Source organism: Physeter macrocephalus, chromosome 18 (assembly GCF_002837175.3).
Source record: "Physeter macrocephalus isolate SW-GA chromosome 18, ASM283717v5, whole genome shotgun sequence".
Classification (NCBI taxonomy): domain Eukaryota; kingdom Metazoa; phylum Chordata; class Mammalia; order Artiodactyla; family Physeteridae; genus Physeter; species Physeter macrocephalus.
The window spans coordinates 4,350,247-4,358,874 of NC_041231.1; the positions used below are offsets into that span (position 1 = coordinate 4,350,247).

General features: G+C 69.0%; 1 protein-coding gene across 4 annotated transcripts in view; it reads right to left on the minus strand.

Annotated features, from left to right (window-relative positions):
• Positions 1–707: 707 nt before the first annotated feature.
• Positions 708–8,628, minus strand: part of EPS8L2 (EPS8 signaling adaptor L2) — a 29,781-nt gene continuing 21,860 nt past the window's right edge. The window contains exons 1-17 of one of the 4 annotated variants that reach the window (XM_055079828.1): positions 7,540–7,718; positions 6,983–7,126; positions 6,824–6,903; positions 6,595–6,737; positions 6,438–6,508; positions 6,148–6,274; positions 5,867–5,955; positions 5,692–5,766; positions 5,331–5,479; positions 5,078–5,210; positions 4,851–4,963; positions 3,426–3,531; positions 2,685–2,798; positions 2,357–2,426; positions 2,053–2,233; positions 1,809–1,941; positions 708–1,722 (exon numbers count right to left, since the gene is read on the minus strand). In XM_055079828.1, coding sequence (XP_054935803.1) covers positions 1,639–1,722; positions 1,809–1,941; positions 2,053–2,233; positions 2,357–2,426; positions 2,685–2,798; positions 3,426–3,531; positions 4,851–4,963; positions 5,078–5,210; positions 5,331–5,479; positions 5,692–5,766; positions 5,867–5,955; positions 6,148–6,274; positions 6,438–6,508; positions 6,595–6,737; positions 6,824–6,903; positions 6,983–7,126; positions 7,540–7,683 — 1,956 coding nt within the window. In that variant the 5' untranslated portion in view covers positions 7,684–7,718 and the 3' untranslated portion in view covers positions 708–1,638. Of the gene's footprint in view, positions 1,723–1,808; positions 1,942–2,052; positions 2,234–2,356; positions 2,427–2,684; positions 2,799–3,425; positions 3,532–4,850; positions 4,964–5,077; positions 5,211–5,330; positions 5,480–5,691; positions 5,767–5,866; positions 5,956–6,147; positions 6,275–6,437; positions 6,509–6,594; positions 6,738–6,823; positions 6,904–6,976; positions 7,127–7,539; positions 7,719–8,628 lie in introns of those variants that run through there. The other 3 variants (XM_055079829.1, XM_055079830.1, XM_024131784.3) reach the window with 3 other exon arrangements.

An 8,628-nucleotide genomic window follows, 5' to 3' on the forward strand; every position in this document is an offset into this window, starting at 1 on the left:
TGGTTGCCCATCAGGCAGAGGCCCGGAACCGAGCCCTCTGGACACCCTGATCCAGGGTGGGTCCACCGGCTGCTTCGGGGATATGCAGGTCAGACGCCCCTGACCTAGCCAGGTGCTAGGGCACCCCGGCCGTCACACACCACAACAGGCAGGGCGGCCAGCAGAGAGCACCAGAGGCCTCCAAGGGTGGGGCCCAAGTTCGCTCATGGCCAGGTGGCCGGGAGCCTGCGTGGTGCAGAGAGCTGCCCCCTGTGTGCTCGGGGACCCCTCCGCTCCTGCACGGACCCCGTCCCAGCTGGCCTCCTGCCCGGCCCTGCAGGCCCACGCCCTCTTCTGGGGCACCTCCCTCAGCTCGGCCTAAGCTCTCTAAATCTAGCTTCCGTCTTGCTCCTGTAACTCATGCCCCCTCCCTCCCTGCAGGTTTGGCAGCCCTGCTCCCCACCGCTCCCAGTCGGGCCTTCCGGACGGACAGCAGTGGGCAGGGCGCCCCCTCAGCCCACAGCTCCCAGGAGTGTCCTCTGGGCCCTTCCGCAAGGGTGTGGAGGGGAGGGTGTCCTGGGGCCCCCGCTTGGTCAAGGGGTGAGCAGCCTCCCTGGGGACAGCGCGCCTCTGCTCAGGAGCTCTTCCAAAGGCGCAGTCCCGGGGGGCTCCAGGTCCCACAGTGACCCCACCCACCTCCAGGAGACAGACACAGGGCTGCTGGGAGACTTAAGTGTTTAATGGTGTGGATTCTGAGCCTTGGTCACCTTTCCTCGCTGGGGCGCGACCCGCAGAGCCCAGGGCTCCGAGACTCCCCCCAGCACACAGCACGCCAGGCAAGGCTGGCCTGAGACTTGCTCAGAGAAAGTTCCCTTCTGGCTCTGCGGAGGAGGAGCGGGCAGGGCTGGGGTGGGGGTGAGGGGTGCCCAAGGCCAGAACTCGGGTGAGTGGTGTTCAGGCCGTCCTTGATCCTCCAGGTGGTGAGGGGAGAACGGCATGCCCCCCACCCCAGTGGGGCCCGGAGTCCCGCACCCCACCCTGGGGGTGCCGTGTGCTGGGTGGGCGCTGAGGGCAATCGCTGGGGGCAAAGGGCACCAGCCCACCCAGTTCAGAGCCAAGGGCAGCTGGGTGGCTGGGGTCTGCTGCCCTGGTGGCCCGCAGCCGGCCACCTGGAGGTATGGGGATGCAGTGGCTGCAGGGGGCCGTGGGGACGGCGGCAGGGCCTGAGTCACCTGCGCTGGGAGGAACCCCTGTGTGGACGGAGGCGGCCAGAGGAAAGGCCCCTGCCCCCTCCCAGGGTGCGTGTGTGGGTTCTGCGGCCTCAGGGAGAGCTGTGGGGAAGGGCGGGACCGGGTCTGGGACCGGCACAGCTCTGGCCTCAGCGGGCGGGCGGACGAGGGGCTGGCACCACCTGGTGGCAAGTTTGGCTACGGTGGGCGTCGGGGCAGGTGGGGAGTGTGGGCCGGGGCACCGCTGAGCCGGAGGACAGGCCCCACGTGCCACGAGGCGGGCGAGCCGGTCCCCAGCCGGCACGTCTCTCCGTCCGAGTCCACGGTCCGAAATACGTACACGTACAAAAGTAATACTCCAGCCGCGGGGGCGGGCCCTGCCGCGCGCGGGCCGTGCGACCTGCCGCGGGCCGTGCGACCTGCCGCAGGCCTAGCTGTCTTCCTCCGCCCGCCACTGGTTCTTGGAATGGAACTTGCTCATGAGCTCCTCCAGCTCCGACCCACCTTGCTGCTTCTGGGGGAGCCGGGGGACCCGCAGGTCAGTGTCCCGCCAGCCCCCCTTCCCGGGGCGCGCGGGGAGCGGAGGGCGGGGCGGCTCACCTCCAGGACGGCCTTCTGCACGGTGAGCTGGCTGTACACGCGGGCGCCCTCCTCCCCGCACACCTTCCGCAGCTCGGCCTTGTTGAGCGAGAAGAGCTGGGGCCCAGTCAGGATGCCCAGGTTCTCCACGATCCTGGGGGCGGGGGGCAGGGGGCGGGGAGGGGGCGTGAGGGCGGGGCCCTGGCCGTGGGCGGGGCGGCCGCCGCGCCCGCCCCCTGCCCGCCCTGTGCGCCCCTCTGCTCACCGGGCGCTGAAGGCCTTGGCTTCCAGCCAGGCGCGGACCTCGCCGGGGCCGGACGCGTAGGTGAGCGGCAGGTGCACCGGCTGGCTGCGCTCCACGCGGAAGTGCCGCGTCGGCTGTGCCTTGATGTGGCTGATCTTCTTGATGAGCTCGTCGTTGACCTCGTCCATGTGCTGCATCAGCTCTGCGGGGCGCCAGGCGGCTCAGGCCTGCCCCGCGCGTACCCGGGGCTCCCTCCCCACCGCCTCCCCCGCTGGCTGTGGGCCCCGCCCCGCCGCCCGTAGGGTCTGGCGGCCCCATCCCTCACCTTCTTTGTTCCCGGCAAAGCCTGGGGACAGCTTGTGGGTTGGGCTGGCAGGACCCCAGTATTTCACCCCCTGCAGGGTGAACAACAGAGGGGGGTGGGGGCGCCATTAGGTCGGTTTATCATCCCTCCCGGCACCCCTCCCAGCCCCTCCCCCCCCCACCTCCCAGGACCTGCCCAGCCCCCCGCCTTCCCAGACTCAGCCCGGAGCCGGGGAGCCCCCGCACCAGCCCCTAGAGCCGAGGGGTCCAGGCTCCGGGCCCGGTCTTTCTCTGGCCCCCGCCCCACCAACCCCCCGCCACCCGGCCTGCCGAGCAGAGCTCCGCCTCACCTGCTCCAGGAGGGCGTCTTCCGGCCCGGTCTCGGCCAGGATGTTGCCCGGCACGTAGCCTGCCTGGCCGCTGCGATTTCGAAGCTTCCACCACTGGTGGTCGTCTTCCAGCACCTGTGGGCGCCGCACCTCTGCCATCACCCCTGACCCACAGCGCCCGCCCCCCCTCCCCCCCCCCCCGCCATAGGCACCAGTGCTGGGTGCTGGGACCGCTGGTGCGAGCCCCTTTTTACCGATGGGCCAGAGGGAGTTCCGGAGTCCTCCCTGAGCCTGCTCCCCCCTCCCCATTCTACACACCCCCTCCAGGTGCCCCTGGCCCACCTGGCCTCCCACCCATCCATAGGGGCCACCCCCCCATCCCTCCCAGCAGCATCCTAAGCCTCTAGCCTGGTTGTGGATATAGATCACCACCCCCCCACCCCCGAGCTGCTCCACTTTCTGTCCCCCAGTGGGTGGCCTGGATTCAGGATGGGCACAAAACTCGGAAAGTGCCTTTTGGGGGCTCCCGGGGTGGGCATGAATGATAAGCCCCTGCTGGACTGGGGGGTCCCCCACCCCCCTCTTGAGCCTGAGCCCAGCCCAGCCCAGGGGCCCTGGGGCTCCCTCCGAGATCCCCAAGACAGGGAGGCCCCTCAGCCAGGCTGTGCTGGGGCGGGTGCCAGGCTGTGGACCCAGAGTGGAGCCCTGGGGTCAGGCAGACCCCTCCTCTGGACAACCACCCGCTCCCTGGCCCCCACTCACCTCCAGGACCTCGTCCTTGAGCACCGACAGCTCGTTCGCGTTGCGGGCTGTGAAGTCGTAGAGGACCTTGACATACTTGGCCATGGCCAGTGCGGGTTCGTAGCCCCTGTGTGGAATGGGAGGGGCTGAGGCTCAGGGCTGGGCTGGGGTCTCTTCCTGGGCCTGGGGGAGGGCCAGGGACAGCAGCTTCCCAGGTGAGTGGCTGCGTCCTGTTCTGCGGCACAGTGGCTGCGGCTGTCAGCTGGGATGGAAACTGTGACAGCCCCGTTGCGTCTGGCGCCCCCCTGCGTGGGGGGGGCAGCGGAGGCGGATAGGATGCAAGGGTCTGTGGGCACAGCAAGGCCTTCCCTGCCCTAGCCTCTAGCTCTGGAGGCCTAGATGTCTCCAGGCCCAGCCCCCCAGGGGATCTAGAGCCAGGCATGTACCCGAGAATCGACAGGCCGTCCCTGGAAAGTGGCTGACCATCGGGGGAGGGCCAGATGCTTTCAGAGCCGTAGCCCCTCCGGCACTGCAGACACGACACAGGGCCGCCCACAAGCTGCAGGGTCCCAAGGTGTCCCAGCTCCTGCACGGAGCAGGCCTGTGCCTGCCACCCGTGCTGGGCCATCCCTTCTGGTCAGTCTGGCCCCTGATCACGAGGGCACCCCTCATACAGGTGCTGGGCTCGGGACCCTGGAGAAGTGGGGGCTCTGGGGCTGGGGCAGCCTCTGGGGCCCTGGTGGGGGGCTGTGTCAGGATTGGCCAGGCTGGACCGGTCAGGGGCTGGAGGTCAAAGGATGAAAATGTTTCTTGAAGGTGGCCCTAGGCCAGGGACCGGGGCATCAGGCTGGTGGGGCACGCTTGTTCAAAACATGGACTCCAGCCCCCTCCCCTCCTGAGACTGAATCCTGGGGTCCGGTGGGTAATGAGCTCCCCAGGCAGGTCCTGGGCCAGGACTGAGAACAGACAGTAGGAGGGGAGGGGAGCAAGGATGGGGACTCCCCCAGGCCCTGGGGCTGTAAGACATGGTCTGTGGAAATGTGTGTGGCCAGAGGGAGAGAGGCCGTTCCACCCAGACCATCAGTCTCCTCCTCGGGCTCTGAGGCTGGGCCTAAATCAGCCCCACCAGGGCAACTGGGATCGCTGAGACCATTTAAGTTCAGTGGTTTAGTAAATTTCTAACCATGATTCTAAAGCATAAACGTGGAGAAACAAAAAGAGATGACATATTAGGTACGTCATCTAAGCACTTTATGGGTGCTTTCGACATTTCCCCCTCAACTGTACACCACAAAGTTGAAAGGAAACCGGGCTCTAGTGTGGAAAGCGTTATTTTGACCGTCGTGAAAAAGGCATTTGCTGCCACCTGGTGGCAGTGTACCCATAGCAGAGCCTCCGTGATTTGAGGGGTGAGCGCCACACTCCCTCACTTTGAGCAGAGCTTACCTGTGAGCATGTGGGGAGCTGACTTGGGGGAGGACGTCTCCCTGGGGTGTGGGCTCAGATGCGAGGCCATGCTTTGGGGAGTTTCTGAAGGACGTGCGGCTCACTGGAGTTGGCTGTGGGGAAGTGGACACCGGGGCTTGGTGTGAAGCAGGGGCTGGGCCAGGAGGGCAGCGCGGCGAGGGCAGTGGGCGGAGGTGGAGTGCAAGCGGGGCTGCGGGCTCTCTGACCTCATCACCGGGGGCTGACGCCAGCCCCTCCACCTCCCAGGGGGCCTCCTGCAGCACGTCCAGGGGTGGCTCCCAGCCGCTCTGGAACTTGGGCACGTAGAGGGGCACCTGCGGCTCCTGAGGCCACTCGGAGCTGGGGGGGGGGAGGTCCTGGAGTGAGCTGTGCCCACCCACCAGAGCTGGCCCCACCCAGGACCCCCAGCCCGCCCGCCGAGGGACCCATCCTGGTGTGCGCCCCATGCCACCACCCTACCGGGGTCGTGTCCAGGTCTCCCCCAGGGACTCCCACAGCGCCATCTCCTTGGGGACCAGGTGGCCGCGCAGGAAGCCCACAGTGTCTCGGGAGAGCAGGGGGCTGTAGACCGAGCGAGCAATGTCTGGGCCACCACAGGTGCTGACGATCTGGGGCACAGCGGGGCGTCAGAGGCCCCCCCCTCCCACCCTGCGCCTGCCTGCAACACCACTGGCCTGCCCACCGCGCCCAGCACTCAGCGTGCAGACGCCAGCCCCAGCCCACTGCCCAAGGTGGGCGCTTGCTTCGCCCCAAGTCAGGGGCAAGCCCCCCAGGCCCCCGCTCCCCCGCCCCAGCCCGTGCCTCCCCCCAGCCGCAGCACCAGCTCCAGAGGCCCGAAGAGGAAGTGCACCAGCTCGGCTGCGCTGGGGTTCTGGATGTGCTTCTGCAGCTTGGCCTGTGGGCAGGGAGCAGGCCGACCTGTGGGGTGGCACCAGGGACAAGGCACCCCACCCCCAACATCAGCTCCGAGGGACGGGGTGGGCCGCTGTACTCACGAGCAGGTTGATGGCCAGCTTGGTCTTCCGGAAACAGTCAATGAACTCGGCCTCGGAGGGGGGCCGTGCTCGCAGCGTGAGGACGCCCTCTGGACGGGGGGTCGGGAGGTAAGCCTGTCCGGCCCGTCGCTGCCCCGGTGGGCCTGGCCTCAGTCTGGTGTTGCCCACCCGCTGAGACTGGACCTTGCTCCGCTCAGGGGCCACCGTGCTCCCCACCTCCACTCCTGTGTCCACCCCGATGCCCCTCCCCTGTCCGGTGCCCCCCAGCCCCTGCCCCGCACCTGCCGGCCCCCTCTTCCCCTTCTTCTTTCCCTTCTTGCGCTGGTTCAGCTGCTTGAAAGCCTCAGCAGCCTTCTGCAGCCGAGCCACGAACCACTCGATGTCGTCCAGGGCGCAGTTGAGGGTTTGCTGGGGTCAGAGCAGGGGCAGGGGTCAGCCTCCGGCTGGGGTCAGTCACCCGCTGCGGGGACACCCCCACCCGCTGCCCCTTGGCCCCTGGCCTGGGGGAGAGGGGGGGTGCTGGCCCCAGGATCCCGGAGTGGGTGGAAGGTCCTGCCGGCCCGAGACCCACCGTCTCCTTCTCGATCTTCTGAGCCAGCACGGCCCTCGGTTCCTCGTCCTGCGACTCCCAACGGCGAAAGCCTGGACGGGAGCAGAGCTGCTGCTGACGGAGCCCCCCCCCCGCCCTGCAACCTGCTGCCGCCCCCAGCCCATCCCCCTTGGCCCACCTGGCTCTCCGAGCGGCGTGGGCAGGCCCACTCGGTTCTTGGTGGAAGGCGAGTCCCTGCCGTAGCGCTGGAAGGGGATGGGGGCCGGGCCCTGGGACGGGGGCAGGACGGACTGCCGCTGCCGGATCTTCTCCTGGTGGCCCCTGAAGTGGGGCGAAGGGCCGCTGAGCCTGGCCGCAGCCCCAGCCCCAGGCCCGGCCCCTCCCCCCCGCCCCTCCTACCCCCCTACTTGAGGGTCTGTGGCCGCATCTTCTTCCCCAGGCGGCAGTCGGCCAGCGCGCTCTCGATGTCCTCATGCACCAGCTCCGCCTGGGGGGACGGGGCGTCAGGCTGGCTCTCGGGAGGCATCTGGGCTCCCCGCCCCCCACTGCCCACCCCACACCTCCACCTCGTCGCAGTGGAAGAAGTGGACGTCGGGCTTGCTCTGGTCTGAGTCCTGGCACACAAGCAGCAGCACCGACGGGTAGCGTAGCTGGTTCAGCACCGTCTGGCTGTGCCGCACAGTCGGCAGTGGGAAGTTCTCCAGCTCCTCCTGGGGGACAGGCGGCTGGGCCCGGGCTCGCCATGGCGCATGGCGAGAGTCCCAGGCACGGACGAGGGCTCAGGGCCATAGGCACGGGGAAGACCCGAGGAGCGGAGGCCGGGGACACGGGCTGGCTGTGGGCGTGGCCTGTGGCGTTCACGCCACGGAAAAGGAACGTGGCCTGGCCACGGACCCCACGGGGCAACGTGCACACACGGGCCCCGCCCCGGTCCAGCCGGTGGAGCCGCTCTGGCGAGGTGGACGTGTCCCTGTGTGGCGTGGCTCCCCTGTACTCTCGGCTCCGCCTGGCCCTCCCTGCCCTCGGCCTGTTCCCTCTCCCACAGAGGCCCAGTGTGTCTGGGTCGCTGCCTGGGCCTGCCTTGCAGGATGGGCGAACGCCCTCCCTCCTGCTGCCACCACACCTGGGATTCCACGTCCAGCAGCCGCAGCGACTGGTCATTGACCTGCAGCAGCACCTCCTGTGTCCAGATCTTCTCCTTGGAGCTCAGCTGCACCAGCTTCCGGATGGCATCGTCCACGGACACAATGGCCTCGCTCTTGTCCATGATGAACGTGGCCAAGTGCTGGGTGGGCAGGCAGGGGGTCACCCTGGGCGGGGCCCTCCCGGGGCCAAGAACCAGGGCCAAGGGGCTGCGCCCTGGGGCTCTGAGGGGGTCACAGCCAGCCCCGGGGGTCTGAGGGCCATGGCCAGCCTTGGGGGTCCGAGGGGGCCACGGCCGACCCTGGGGGCCCGAGGGGGCCACGGCCAGCCCTGGGGGGTCCAAGGGGGCCGCAGACAACCCTCGGGGTCTGAGGGGCCACAGCCAACCTTGGGGGTCCGAGGGGGCCACGCCAACCCTGGGGGGGTCCGAGGGGGCCACGGCCAACCCTGAGGGTCTGAGGGGCCACAGCCAACCCTGGGGGTCTGAGGGGCCACAGCCAACCCTGGGGGTCTGACGGGGCCACGGCCAACCCTGGGGGGTCCAAGGGGGCCACAGTCAACCCTGGGGGTCTGATGGAGCCACAGCCAACCCTGAGGGTCTGAGGGGCCACAGCCAACCTTGGGGCCTGAGGGGGCCACGGCCAACCCTGGGGGGGTCCGAGGGGGCCACGGCCAACCCTGAGGGTCTGAGGGGCCACAGCCAACCCTGGGGGTCTGAGGGGCCACAGCCAACCCTGGGGGTCTGACGGGGCCACGGCCAACCCTGGGGGGTCCAAGGGGGCCACAGTCAACCCTGGGGGTCTGATGGAGCCACAGCCAACCCTGAGGGTCTGAGGGGCCACAGCCAACCTTGAGGGTCTGAGGGGGCCATGGCCAACCCTGAGGGTCTGAGGGGCCACAGCCAACCTTGGGGGTCTGAGGGGGCCACGCCAACCCTGGGGGGGTCCGAGGGGACCACGGCCAACCCTGAGGGTCTGAGGGGCCACGGCTAACCCTGGGGGTCTGAGGGGGCCACGCCAACCCTGGGGGGGTCCGAGGGGGCCACGGCCAACCCTGAGGGTCTGAGGGG